General features: G+C 42.8%; 1 protein-coding gene across 2 annotated transcripts in view; it reads right to left on the reverse strand.

Moving 5' to 3' along the window:
* Positions 1-14,912, reverse strand: part of LY75 (lymphocyte antigen 75) — a 102,945-nt gene extending 88,033 nt beyond the window's left edge. The window contains exons 1-4 of one of the 2 annotated variants that reach the window (XM_004032692.3): positions 14,718-14,912; positions 8,815-9,186; positions 4,054-4,224; positions 335-499 (exon numbers count right to left, since the gene is read on the reverse strand). In XM_004032692.3, coding sequence (XP_004032740.3) covers positions 335-499; positions 4,054-4,224; positions 8,815-9,186; positions 14,718-14,811 — 802 coding nt within the window. In that variant the 5' untranslated portion in view covers positions 14,812-14,912. The remainder of the gene's footprint in view (positions 1-334; positions 500-4,053; positions 4,225-8,814; positions 9,187-14,717) is intronic. The other variant, XM_055379052.2, reaches the window with a different exon arrangement.
* Positions 14,913-15,148: the final 236 nt, after the last annotated feature.

Below are 15,148 nucleotides of genomic sequence, written 5' to 3' on the forward strand. Positions count from 1 at the left end.
TTTAATTCTCTATTTTTCAATGTTCAAAGAGTTTAATTGTTCGCTTTTTGAAAATCCTTTCATTTAGGATTAGGGTAGCAGTTTAATCTTGCTACCCAACCTTGTTTTCTGAACATCAATCTCTGTTTAGTTTCCATCACAAGATACATTTCTCAATGGTGAAATATGATTACATTCAGTACTTTTTTGCTTATGGGTTTCAGTGTAGAAGTTTAAATCCCAAGAGAGGTCAGAAAAGATACATACAAAGAAACACATCTGGATATGAAAACGGAAGAAGAAGTACCTTTACAATTTTAGCCAATTTGCTCTATCACATGCAAATAAAATCTACCTTTAAGGTAAGTTAATTCAGCAGCACTGTTGATGCTTAGTAAATCAGCTCCTTGATTCTGACATGAAACATAAGCTTCTTTCCAAGAAAGAGCCGTCTGAGTATTAAATTGGTAGCAACTTCCAAACTGCTCGTTCTTTTCCCAATTATCTTCACAACCGTTTTCTGTTGATAAAGACACGTTAGTGATCATAAAGTAAGGACATAATGTTTTCTATTACTTAGAATGCTTAGAAATACTGCAAGTCAATTTGCATACTCTTAGGATATGCCCAAATGGAGACTGCCATCACTCACTTAGACCACATTTTGATCACAATAAAATTGGAATCATGACACACCAAATGACTCAGGCTAGCTGGTTGAATCTTCCACTCTTTCTTATTTTCCACTCTCCTTTTATCCCTATCAATTACAATGCTGTGTTTTCGCCCATGTCCCTGACTGCCCTCTGCCTGAGATATGAGTCTCAGTGTGCACATGTTGTGAACACTGAGCTAATGGAAAACAAGCTCATTTGAACATAGTGGCAGACGACAGAGGGTTTGCCCACAGCCTGCATAGAAACCACTGTATGTGTATGTGTGTGCACAGACATGCTGCTTAAATGGCCAAGATATTGAGCCCAAGTGACTACCTTATTTGGGAAACTATGTCCAAATTTCTCCTTAATACTTTAATAAAGAATTGAATATATAATATGTAATTCACATTACATACGCATTATATATGTATATGTGTGTATATATGTGCATATAAACATATATACATATGTGTTTGTAGAGTATGCATAATTTCAGACAAAGAAACTGCAAGTTGTTTCCTGAATGAGATATAAAAATTTTGAAACAACTGGTTCAAAATATATTCAGAGCCCCCTGTGTACTCCCCACAAGAGGGGAAGTCCAATGCAGGCTGTGTCAAGTGCATCCCAGGCTCCAACTGGGGGACTTTCCAAAAGGCCTCCTATAGCCAGTTACATATCAGATGTTATACTCATGATCCTATAAGCTGGAAGGGCCTTTAGAGATCATCTTGTCTAATGTCCTTATTTCACAGACAGGAACAAAGACCTAGAGGTGACTGTGACAGAGCTATAATGAGGGCACTGGTCTTGTTGATCCTCTGATGGCACATCCTGCTGCTTCAGCTATTTTTCTATAAGATAAATAGCAAAAGAGATTCTGACATTTGATAAAAACAAAATAGGGTGGATTTGAAAGCACGTTGTCTAAAGGTTCATTATTACCACTGAGGCCCTACACTTGTAAATCCAGAAGCTTCCAGGAGTGGGATGGCAGTGTGTTTGCTATACAACATGACCTCCATGATTTAGCAGCCCTCAGGTTTGAGAAACTTACTCTTGCTTCTTCCATAAAAAGTAACTCTAGGAAGCATATGCATGCATTAACACCACTGTATGTGTCACACCCCCAAAGCCCCAGCACACACACAACACCCACAGGAGGCTAAAGGCACCAAGATATATTCCTGTCAAGGCACAAGGTACAGTGGGGGTAAATATGTACAGTGGGGAAGGAGGATAAAGAATCCTTCACCAGTTTCCACAAAAATGTGGTCTGACCCTGACAGGTCATTTTATTGATCTGGGCCTGCTGCCTCTCACCTGAGAAACAGGGGTTTACATTGGATTACCTCTAAGCAACCTTTCACATCTAAATTTCTGATCCAAATGATAAGGAGAGTTAAATGAAGTTGATACCTGGCTGACCAAACTCTGCTTATTATCAATTATAGCTGAAGAAAATACTGGCTTTTTCTATTTTAGTAGGTAGGTTACAGGTGTTGAGAAGCCTGGGCCTCTAATTAGATATGTAATCCTCCAAGTGTGGTTCCCAGACCAGCATTATCAGCACTACCTGGAAACTTGCCAAATTTGGGGGGGCCCACCAAAAATCTACTGAATCAGAATCTCTGGGCCCTAGATATCTGTGTTCTAACAAACTCTCCATGTGATTCTGTTGCACCCTGAAATCTTAAGTCTTAGCCCAGTATAATCTCTCCAAGTTGCTTAGAACTCTGCATTCTGAAGCTCACATTCCCGAAGGAGGGATCAGCATTACTAATACCACCTGGCTAGCTACTTAATGAGTCAGCCTAGTGTAGCTGTTTGGGACAAGGACTTCATAGCCAGACTTCCTGGGTTTGAATTCTAGTTCTGATATTTATTAGCTGTGTGATCTTAGGCAAGTTACATATCTCCCTTGTGCCTCACTGTGATCATCTGTAAAATGGGGATAAAGTATGGTACCTTTCAGGGTTGCTGTGAGGATTGAATGAGTTAATATATATTGAGAGCCTGAAACAGTATCTGACACCTGGCAGAGCCCTGTTAAGTATTAACTATTATTACTTAGGTCTGGAGCTCTTTCCTTTCTCTTTGCTATAGATTCTTTCAACCCATTGTCCATTAAGTAATATTTTCTGAGTACCTATCACATGTCAGGTACCATGATCCCCTGTAACTCTCACCTAATTGGTGAGAAACTGTGTCTCAGTTATGTGCCAGATAATGATGTAATTGCTACTTTGGTCTCTCTGTCTTTCTAAAGAACAGCAAATTCTTTAGCAAATCCTCAACAGTTTGCTTCTGGTAAAAAGTAACGAGAAAAAGCACTCTGACAAACACACAGGAATGGTGGAAGGAACAGTGTCACCAATTTTGAGCCGGGAAGATCTGTCTCTTCTCTTTCCTGCTCTTTGCTTCAGGCCATAAACATACTTAAGACTTCACCATTCTAAAAGTGTTTTCCAACTGATCTCTTTCTTAAACTACCCTTTGCTTTTTTAAATAAAAATTATAGGAGGCCACTGTTTTGGACTAAGCTCCTGATCTAGGACTCAAAAATCAAAATGGAGTCACCCATGCCAAAGTTCCACATCACCAAACTGAAACAGAGTTGTCATCTGGTCTTTTGAGAAATCAGGAGAGACAGACAACTGCCTAATTTCCCCAACAGGCCAGTTTCAATCTTTAATTGGCCTGATAATGAAGTTCCCTCTGTTTTAATGCTTAACCTGAAGTCACCTGATGTTAACCAATCAATTATTTCTCTATTGCTCTTACAAGGAAAGTTAAATTGAAATGACCAATCCACTCTTTGGTTTTTGTTTTTGCTTTCTTCAGCCCTTTTTCTGTCTACAAAGCCAATCCCCTCTGTTCAACGAACTGGAACACTTACAGTAGTCTATTTTATGAAATGAGGTGTTGCCTGATTCTAGAATTGCAATAAAGCCAAATGAGATTGTAACTACATAAATTTGTTGCAATTTTGTCCTTTGCCAACTGTCTCTTCTTCTGCTCCGTGAAACTTACGAGGCTTACTTCCTTCAGTTCATGCTTCATTCCACTACAACCCAGCTTCTACCCCCTCTAGTCTTCTGAAACTACTAAAGGTCAGCAGCAATTTCCTAATTGTGCATGCCTTTTCCACACTTCCTCTCCCTGGGGTGTCTGTGCTATGGAACACTCCCTCCTCCTCCTCCATGACACCATCCGCCTTGGTTCACTTCCGGGCCTGCTTCTGAAGGCAAATTCATGGCTACACATTACCTCTCTCTTCTCCTCCAAACATACACTTCTTATCGGGGGTAATATTTTTGCAGTCACTTTTGAGTCACTTTGAACTCTTCCTTCTCCCTATTGCCTCATATAAATGTACTACCTTTTCACATAAAATTTACCAGCCCATACATACCAGGCTTTAAGCAGATGCCCCACTTTCGGTCATATTCATAATTTAAGGTGGTGGCACACCATGGCCCACTATGATCTTCATCAAGAATGCAATCGTGATGCCAGGTCCCATCAATTAAGAATGGAAATTCACAAGGTCTCCCATAAGAGTTCCCATCTCTGGTATAGATCTCTGGGTTGGAGAGGAAGTTGGGGAAAAGAGAGTTAAAAACTGGGTAGTCAGCTTCAGTTGGCTAATTTCTAAAACTGTTTTTAAAAGAAACGTTGTTTAGAATACAGTATCCGAGTGTAGGAATTCAGAACATGGGTGCTGTCAGGTCTGGATATGAATGCTGGCTCCCTGCTAACCCACTGTTTGCCTGTGGGCTAGCTATCCAACCTCTAGTAGCCTCTGTTTCTGCTTTTGCAAATTGGGGATAGCGTTCAGTGATCAACCATGTGAAGCTTCACTTACTGTGGTGTGATGAGGAGCTGAAAGAGCCTGGCTTGATCAGGTGAGGGTCTACTAACTCTGCTGTGGGCCGCAGAGCACTTCACCAGAAAGGGTGCCCTGGCTGAGGTTACATTTACCTCTATTTTCTTTTCTTTAGAAAGTGTTGGAGCCAGAAAAATACCCTGGAACCACTGAGGGTGGGTGTGGACTTTGGAACCACCTGCGGCATTAGAAAGATGGACAAATAGTCCCATTGTTCAGAGACTGGAGGTAGAATTGAGACTGGTTTTTGAGGAAGTAAAAGGAAGAGCTGCTGAATTTCTGAGTAGATTCTTGGGAAGGTACAAGGCATGGTAATTTGGGGTGTGAAAGAAGCAGCAGCTTCAATGGGGCAGTCATGTGACCGGCTGGGGGCCAGTGAGGTAGTAGACATAGCTTTTATTTTAATCATTTTCCCTGGTACATGGGGAGGAACTGAAAAGTGATTCCAACCTCAAATATGCCTGGAAATGCTGGAAAGAGTGTTTGATACTTATATCAATACTAATTGTCTTGGAAAGGTGTTTTTATAGAACAGCTATCCCTGTATCTCTTTCTGTCACAATTTGCCAAAACCTCGGTCCTCAATTTGCTAAAAACCTCGGTCATTAACAGATCAAATAATGGCCATTAGGTAAATCATAGTAATCAGATCTTATCACTGTTTACCAGGCAATTAGGGTTCCTCAAAATGTCTCACAGATTTGCTTAAAAGTGTGCTTAAGACAGTATTTGATTCTACTTTCTTTTCCTCAAGTGTCCATCTAACTAAAGTGTGAGGCCATTTAACAGCTTAGAATGTATTAAGCAGAACTATAGCAAAAGGTAATAATAATCTGGATGCTTTTCTTGGCAAATAGTCTTTTAAAGATCACTGGTTTTCTTTTGCTATGTCATATAAACAGTTTTCAAAAGGGTACTTCTGTTAAAGAGTATGTTGACCTTATATTTTATAAGGATTCTGCTTATTACCTATGTTTCAGTTTAACCACATCAAAACCCCCCCAACAGCTCATGACCAGTTTCTCTTCCCATATTACAAACCTAAGAGGACAATCCCTGAACACAAAGACCGTTCCTTGTAGAACCATCAGTTTTCTTTTCTAAAACCTTTGATTTTTGGAATACAAAGTGCCTTGGTATACATTTCTGTCATTTGTTCTTTATCATAAACCTGTGAGATCATAGGGGAAGTATTATACTTGTTTGGGAAATCCCCATTTTTGCAGAGTAGTCAAGTGATACATTCAGGCACTCAGCTGCAAGTGACAGGGATGAGAATGGGCTCTCTCTGATTAGACTCTTGACCTATAAGGACAACTTGTGACATCAGTGGGTGCCTTCTCAAGTTTCAAGTTAAATTTCATAGCTCAAAGCTGGGCTTCAATTAATAAGCTCTCTAAGTCACAATATATGCTTTGAAGAATGATAAGCATACAACCACCACACCAGAAGCAGCTAAATTACGCCAACTATTCACTAAGCATTTTGTTCCCACACATTCTTTGCTGATGCTGGCCTCTTACACACCATGGGCTTCCTTAGCAAGACAGACTTTCCTGGGAAGAATCTTCTCTGAATGTGCAAATTTATGGTGATAGCATCCTTAAAACAACAGCTTTATTATGCAATAGTTACAAATTTGTGAGACGAAGTGATTATGCAGAAAACTAGCAAATTAATGTCATCAGTAACATGAGACAAAATAGTTTCAATGGATAAAGAGGTTGTTGGCAGGCTTCTAAGAGTTGCCCAGAATTCTGATAGTTCTGCAGCCACCCTGCCACAAAAAGTCCATTTCCTCTGCGTAATTCACCAAACATTCAAAATTTGAAAAGTGCTAGTGAGATCAAGGTATCTTAATGATATTAATGTACACCTGGGTGCTAGTCAAAAGCAGTTCACTCATAAAATTTATACAACTTCAGTTTTCTCTGAGATGAAGACGACTCGCACAGGATAGGAGTTGGGGTGAGAGGCAACCCAAGGCACAGTGACAAATTAATGTTCTTGTATCACAAGTGAAAACTTGGTTTATACTGCTAAAGCCAAGGGGGAAAGAAAGAAGCTATATTTGGGGAATGGAATACTGGTTTTGAGCCCTAGCTTTGCTGTAACAAACTAGGTAACCTTGGATTTCATTTTGTTGGGACTCGGGTATCTTGTATGTTTTGTTTATATACTGCTAGATAAGAAGGTGGGGACAACAATCAGTATCGAGAGTCTGAGAGCGGAGTCCTAGAGAAAGTCCCTAACTTAAGACAGCAGTCCCTAACCTAAGAACAAGAAGGGATATACATAAATTGAAAAGGGTAGAATTGCCAGGACTTCATATTTGATTATATTGGAGTGGTGGAAGAGGCAAGCCTGAAACCTCTCAGGTGACTTGCTGATTTCTGACATGTAGAACTTAGATGGTACCAGTCACCCAGACAGAAACAGAGAAGAGGTGGCAGGTTTGGCCCCGGCTTCTGTGCAAATTAAAATTTGAGGTATGCCTTGACTAGTCACAACTATATATGCTTAAAAAAAAGCTTTAGTGTTTCAAATATTATATTTGAAAAGGTCAAGAAACACTTCATGCCTTTGGGCTATGCTGGTGGCATTGCTTAGCTCTCTCTGGGTGGTCCCCTGGGTAGATCCTTAACGTTTTTTGTGCTACTGATCTCTTTGGCAGCTGGGTGAAATCCACAGTCCCTGTCTCAGAAGAACATTAGAAATGCATAAATAAAATACATAGGATAAAAAAGAAAACCAGTTATATTGAAATGAAGACACTCTGGGGACTGAGGGAGTTTAAGATTACAACTATGCCCCTCAAAAGAATTAGATCAGGAGACTAAAAGAACCCTACCAAGAAAATTATCCTTTCTGATCCCTGGACAAATACAATGAAACAAGTTAAATCCAATTAAAAGGCATTTTGTTTGGCTCTGTGTTTCCTCTTAGTTGGCAAGTTGGAGAAGGGCTTTTGTGGCACAGAATTTAAATTTGCCATTAAGTCATATCCAGAAAGCAACTGCTTTACTTTTAGGAGGAAACTGGCTCGCAGAAACAGACTGTCAACTATTCAAAGGTCAGGGATTGATGAAAAGGGAAACCCTATCTCTAATTCTCTAATATTTCTCCACAACAGAACTTGACATTCTCAGAATAATTCCTGCATCCTCACTAGGAAATAGAAAGCTAGAAAGAAAAACTTGTGCAGATGGATAATGGAAAGTATGGGAGCGAAGCTGCTATCCTGACTTTGAGGCCAAATTTAGCTTAAATGATCTTTAAGAGAAGAAAGCCACTGTAAAGCTAGGGAAATTTGTAAAGAAAGGCAAGGGGAAATAATAGGACTTAGAGGACATAATTATATGCATATCGACATTTGGTGTAATTTAGAGCAACATAATGAAAAATATTTGCTTGGGAGATAGCTAATTACATTTAGTGGTTAAAAAAATAAATCTACTCATTCTTTAACTTAGAAATTAGTTGCAATCCAGCCCCTAGACTCAGAGCTAAGTCCATGGTCAGCTCCCCCCAAGGCAATATTAATATACTTATTTTTGGAAGCAACTGAAAAATTCCACTCTTAAAATGCTGAATCATAAATATAAACATCAAAATTTGGTTGCCATGCAAAAATGAAAATAAATAAGAAAATCCACTCAAAATATTCCCATTTTATTCAAAATCCATAGGCAAGAAAAAATATATTTTTCCTCCTTCTCCTTCTTTTCTTTTTTAAGGATGGGGGTCTCACTGTGTTGCCCAGGCTTAAGTGCAGTGGCTATTCACAGGCGTGATCATTACACACTACAGCCTTGAACTCCTGTGTGCTCAAGTGATCCTGCTGCCTCAGTCTCTCGAGAATCTGGGACCGCAACCATGCACCACTACTCCTGGCCTTTCTTCTTCTATTAAAACTTAGAATAAGATCAACATTATTAGATCATTTGACTTTTAGCCTGTACAAATCTAATGTTTCCTTTCCCCTAGGGTTTAGAAGACCATCATAAGAAGTACATATCTATCTGATGAAATCCCAGGTTTATCACAACATGGCCGTGTGACCTCAACCAAGGCACTTAATCTCTCTTAGCCTTACCTGCAAAGTAGAGGCAAATACCATGGACTTGTAAGAATGTCGCTCAAAGTAACTGCACAGTGCCTGGAACTGAAGAGCTTACTTACTGCCCTTACTAATGTACGACTCTATTTTTACTAAATTGTGCATGTTTAATGCCACATGTGACAAGCACAACAGCAAATCGGTCAAAGTCCCTCTCTAATACTCACCATGATAAGGCTGGTCACAAAGGCTTTCCTCTGAGCCTCCTTTCTTCCAGACATCAGATGCATTTGAGATTGCTACGGCATGTCCATTCTTCAGAGCCAGCCGGTACCGGGCAGCTCCGTACAGAGAGTGGTGCTCACACTTCCACCACAGCATGGCACTGGAGTCACAGCTGAACATTCTCACCTCATTTACCGATTTGGTAATATCGAGGCCAAGGCACTTTTGGGAGTGCAAATGAAAGAGCCGATGCTGGGACACCCACTTCCATAACTTGTCCTCAGTTTCATCACAGTCGTCTGCTACTATCCAGCCATACACTGGCTTGATGCACTTGCCCGTATTTCCATGGACGATGGTGAAGGGGTCATTAGCTGAGTCAAATGGACAGACAGATTGTAGATTATGTGGTTGAAGTGCCTTGCTCCCTGCCTGCTGAGGAGAGTCTGAGCACTACTGGACTGTTCCCATCCTCAGTCTGTTCCCACTCTTTTTAAGCTGCAGGGGACTACAAAAGGTGGGACAGTGGTGAGCAAGAGGCAGTGCAGTGTGTAGGGTCAGAACACGGGCTCTGGAGCCAGTCCGCCTGGGTCCATATTTTGCTCCTGCTACTTGTTAGCCATAGGATCAGGGCAAATCATTTAACCTCTGTGCTCCAGTTTTCATATGATGGTTGTGAGCATGAAAGGAGCTAATCCATGTAAAGCATGTAGAGTAGCATGTATATTTGTTGTTGCTATTTCATGAAAGATTTTTCCCTTCTCATTTAATAAGATAAAAGAAGCTCTTTAGTTTTCATCTCAATGAAAAGTCTAGTTGGGACCATAATTCTGCCTTGCTTACATGTTAGCTACTATGGCAGGGTAAATTATTACATGAAAAGTCGATGCTTAACACAGCATGTTCACTATATATATATGTTCCTTTCTTCAGATCCAAGTACATAGTGAGGCCTCTGTGCTCCTCTGCCTTAGGGCAAGTTAGTGGGGCCACTAAAAGGGAAAACTTAAGGACAATTTTCTTAAAGACCACTTCCCCCTAGATATTTTTTGGAGGCCTAAATTCATTGAGGTATCTCAGAGGAAATGGGGACATTTCTGAGGGAGCAGCAGAACAGCGGGCTACAGAAACAAGAAGAAACAGAGGTCTGGGTTCTGAGGGCAGGAGAACCTGTGGCCAGCTCCACTGTGGCAGTTCCACTGTCCTCAGTTTCATCACAGTCGTCTGCTACTATCCAGCCATACACTGGCTTGTGGCACCCTCAGGAAGGCGACAGGGCCTGGGGAAAGCCTGGGGGGATTGACAGTGTGGATCACCTAAGAAGGCTGAACCCCAAAATCCAGGAACTACCAAAGTGATGGCTGATGAGTCTTGAGCCACCACATACAAGATCCTGTGGGTTTGGACAATGGAAAACCCAGAGGTAACCAGCGGGATCCAATGACTAAAGAAGAATCCTCCCTGAGTGTTCCCCTGGCACTTTGCATGAGCTGGCAAAGACCCCAGTAAGGACAATTATTGAAGTTCTGGCAACCTGGTGGAATGGGAGCTCAGCATCAAATTTAATTTGGCTTTCTGAAAATAAAGTAATGCATTGTTTCTTGCACACCTGAGTTTGTGGAATAAGATTCACATCTGTTACAACAAACTATAATCAGATAATTTGGTTAGTTATTTTACAAAGGAAAATTTTAAACAATTACAGCACAAATCATGTTGATAAGAGTAAAGCTGAAATATTTTAGACAAGCTTAAGCAATCACTGTCAGTGAACCAGAGTTCAGCAGAAAGACCTGTAAAATTTTGGTTCCCAAAAGGCACTTTCATTTTGATACCAGCTTCACAGTCACTGGTTTCACTAACACCAGATGCTTTTCCTAGTAATAATTCAAAGACTTTCAGAGTTAAAAATTCCCATTCCAGGGACTGGTGACTTGAGGGGAATTTTACCATGTAAATAATAACTATAAAATTAAGTCTCACTGCAGCTTGAACTTTGGAAGGATTTTTTTGTTTTGTTTTAAATAACAGAAGCAACAACAAGAGAAACAACAACAGCAACAACAATCCTTTAAAGCTTAAAGTTATTTTAAATCTGAATTTTAAAAGTATTCCACAGGATTGCAGCTAAGGATGTTTGCCATAGCAGCTTTCATCCTTCACACTTTTTTTTTTTTTTGAGATGGAGTCTTGCTCTGTTGCCCAGGCTGGAGTGCAGTGGCACAATCTCAGCTAACTGCAACCTCCGCCCCCCAGGTTCAAGTGATTCTCATGCCCCAGCCTCCCAAGTAGCTGAGATTACAGGTGCCTGCCACCACACCAGGGTAATTTTTGTATTTTTAGTAGAGATGGGGTTTCACCATGTTGGCCAAGCTGGTCTCGAACTCCTGACCTCAGGTGATCCACCCACTTCGGCCTCCCAAAATGCTGGGATTACAGGCATGAGATACCATGCCCAGCCACATCCCTCACACTTTCTTCTTTGACATTCCTCTGCCATTTTCTACTTGATGGACACAGGCTGGGAAGACAGTCAACAAAAAAGGAAAATGTGCTATAAGATTACTACTTACACTTTCTCTCATGGCCTTCTCCCACAATTCAATGGCTACTCAGATCTCTGATCTACATCTTTTCCAAAGTATTCTCTCTTGCCTCTCCAAAATAAATCTTGCATTCCAAAGTATCAAAAATTACAGAAGAAAAAAGAAGTCTGCTCCTGCAGGAGACGTGCCCATCACCCTTGTTGGAAACATCCCCTCTCCTGCCCTGTAGTCTTGCTGCTGTCTTTCCCGGGCATTCTGCTTTGTGTGCTGGATCCCAAACAGGTGAACTGGGGAAGCAGCAGCTTTGCCTTCCTTTGCAGTTTGCAGTTCTGGATTTTTCAAAATTTTTGTAGAATCGAATGGATTAGCTACATTTCTTTATACAGTGGAAAAAGCAGGAGTTAGGAGTCCGAGATTGAAACACTAAAACACTACAGGAGAGGTGTGGAGTAGCTATGTTAAAGTGGAGCTGCCAAACTTCCTAACAAACTGCTACATCTCTGAATATAGATGTTTTTCTCAGACTAATCCCTTGTTTGAACCAAGTATGCAATTTCAATGTGACACTTATAGTGGTCACTTAGTACAGATCTTAATTATTGATACACTTAAAGGAAACTTATTAGCCTCCATATATAAGGTATGTATAAACATACATTAGATAGGGAGAGTCCTATCCTTTCATGATGCTTCCCCGTATCTTTCTTTAACCTTAGCAGGAGCTGTTGAAACTGCCTCAGTCTTACGACACTTATTGGGATAGTAGGTTGAAGAGCTGGAAGGAGCACTGAGAAAGCGTGAACATAATCCCTTATTTAGAAAATTTGGTACAGAAGGGCATATAAGCTATTTTAGAAATATACTTTGAAAAGGTAATTACAGAGTAGATTTTATTTTATAACATAGATTCTTTATCAATAGCTTTCTACTGGGTTTTGTTCACTTTACAACGTTATACCAGTCCTCAATGGAGTTTTAATATTTACCTCCAAATACAATATTGGGGCAAATCTAAAAGGCAGAAGTTGATGAAGAGAAGCCTCATTACCCCCTAGATGCATTTTGTATATGCTTCATTTTATATAAATTCTCCAGTGGTGTTTGAGAGAAAATGGCTAAGTAGCATTACCATAAATTGAAAATAAATTTTTAGTATTTTTACATCCATCAAAGGCAAATCATCTCTTTCAGTGTTTTCTTATTGTCTGATCACTAAATAATTCCTGCCTTTGGTCCCTAGACCAAAGAGCTTCACACATTTCAAAGAGAAGCTGGATATTGACATTTATAACCACAGACAAATGGATAGGGAAATAGCTTGGGAAAACAAGAAGGATGAAGATGGCAGCATTTATAATTTCAGGGGAACCGTCCATAGATCACATATTAAGCATTTTGTAGAGTCTCTACCATGTGTTCAGAACGTACAGGTAGGTGCAGCAAGAGAGAATCAGAAGTCTAAGTTTGTTAGTTCAAAAACAGGTCCTGAAGTGACAGTTGAGTCCATGGCAATGTCCAGGGAGTCAGAAAGTCTTCACGCACGATTGGGTGGTGTTGGCTGGTGAAAACCTCAGGAGTCCCTGATGGATTGGTTTACTTCAAGCTGTTAGCTCTCCAAGCAGACAAAAATGTAAACTAAGCACCTGGCATCTCCCCAGGGACACAGAGGTGCTCCTTCAGTGTTTGGGTAATAGAGGCCACCTGCACAAGCCTAGCCGTGCACATGTGACGAGGTGCATGCCATCACCAGCATCATGAAGCGGACACTCTTGCCAAACAATTGACCCAAATGGCTGGGGGTTCAAAATTCCAGTGCTTCCCCAAACAAGGCCACAAGTCTGCTCTGAGGGTGAGAGAAAATCGATCAGAGTAGCTGCTAGGAGTAAGGAAGGATACAGGATAACAAAACTTGTGGGGACATAGCACAGGGGGTACAGAGTTAAACCTGGTGCTTTTCGCTTTGGGTCAGTGATAAAGGGCAGTGATTGCAGAGATTGCAAGAATTAAGGAAATCCTGAAATTTGTGAAGGAGATAAAAGCAGGACTGAAGCAGATGTCGATGGGAACCAAGAGGTTAGTGATTGAAAAGTTAGTGCATTTTCACTGTAGTTAGTTGCTGCAGTAAACTTTTCCACCTTGGATTGTGGGGCAGGCAAAATAAATTATCAAGGCAATAAAGGATCTTATTTTAAAGGATTCTTTTGGTAGTTCCTAGCACACAGGGTCAAAGGAGAATAGAGAAGTGTGACTCAGAGCAGGGTTCATTTCCAGGTCAGGTCCTTGCTGTAGATAGGATGATGCCATTCACACTCTGAGAAATCTCTTCCCATCGCTCTCCGAAGGAAGTCTAAACCAGATAGTAACTTAGCTTAGCTGCAAAGAAAATAGGAGCCACCAACAATTTTTTAATGTTTTTCAAACTGCCTGGACAATCTTTTCCTTCCTCATACAGGCACGATAACAGAAGTGGCCGGTGGAGGGTGGCCCATTGAGTGCCCATGATGCAGTCCAACCAAGAAACAAAGTCCTCTGCACACCTCTCGCCCAGGCAAAAAGAGAAAGTAAAAGCAACCGGTTGCTGCCAAGGGGTGTGGTGGGGTGGGGCTGGCACTACCCTGAACATCAATGAAGGCTGTCTGTTTCTGGTCCTGCTTCCGCAGTGAGAGGCAGCAGGTCCCCAAGCAGGCGACCTGCCCTTCAGCGTGAGGCTGTCAGCCTTGGGGGAGCGGGGTCATTTGGAGCTGATAAACCAGTGAGAAGAAAGGTTTGTTGCTCTAAGCGGTGGGTGAGGGCATCATAGCTGACTCTTGGTCTTGGTCACTTTCGGAGGAGATGGTTTATTTAACCTGACTTCCTTCCTGATGCGCACCGTAGGCGCAGTGAAATCCGGGAATCGTGGGGAATCCTTGGCGCTGTGGGTGGAGGCTCCTCTTGGCCCTGTGGCCAAGGTGACCAAGGGCCGAAGGACAAGCGAGAACGGGAGGGACTGGACGCAAGAGGGCAGATGGGGAACCCCATACTCCAGCAACATTTTATAAGAGAGGCGACGACGGAGCAGGGCACCCGGCCAAAAAAGCCTCAGTGCGCCTACTCTACGGTGCACCGCGTCCCCTCTGCACCAGAAGGGCCCTGTCCTCCCACATCCACCGGGCCCTCCTCTGGGCCCCCGAGGGCACTGGGGCGCCTCCTCTGCCAGACCTCCCCTGAGACTCACTCTTCCGGCTCCAGAGCCCCCCCGCCCCAACAGCAAAGCAGCCATGACCTGCCCCAGGGGCGCAGCCCTGCCCCAGGCTGGAAGGCAGCAGAGCTGTGGCGTCGAGGCACCCAGCGGACTGCGGGGCGGGCGTGCCCGCGGTTACCTGCGCGGCCAGAGGCCTCCGCGAGATCGAAGAACCAGAAGAGCAGCATGAGGAGCCCCGCCGGGCGGCGAGGGGTCGCCCAGCCTGTCCTCATCCTGAGCTGGCGCAAGCCTTCCGGCCGGGTCCTCGGGCGCACTCGGCTCCCGCCCCTCCTGCTGAGCGCGGCCTGCCCCGCCCGCAGCTCTGTCTAGGCGTCTGGGGGCGCCCCGGCCCCGCCCCCGCCGCCCTCGGCCAATCAGACGTGCGTCTCCTCGGCCCCCGGGCGGAGCGGGCCAGGTGTGGGAAATGAACAGGGCGGGGCGCTAGATACCTGCGTGGGGTAGGACCCACGAGGAAGAGGTACGTGCGGGTCGGTGGGAGAGCCAGGCACCGCACAGGCTCCTGCACTGGAGGGTTCGGTCCCCGCCTCTTCATCAGCCAAGCTGGGGAGA

Source organism: Gorilla gorilla, chromosome 11 (genome assembly GCF_029281585.2).
Source record: "Gorilla gorilla gorilla isolate KB3781 chromosome 11, NHGRI_mGorGor1-v2.1_pri, whole genome shotgun sequence".
NCBI lineage: Eukaryota > Metazoa > Chordata > Mammalia > Primates > Hominidae > Gorilla > Gorilla gorilla.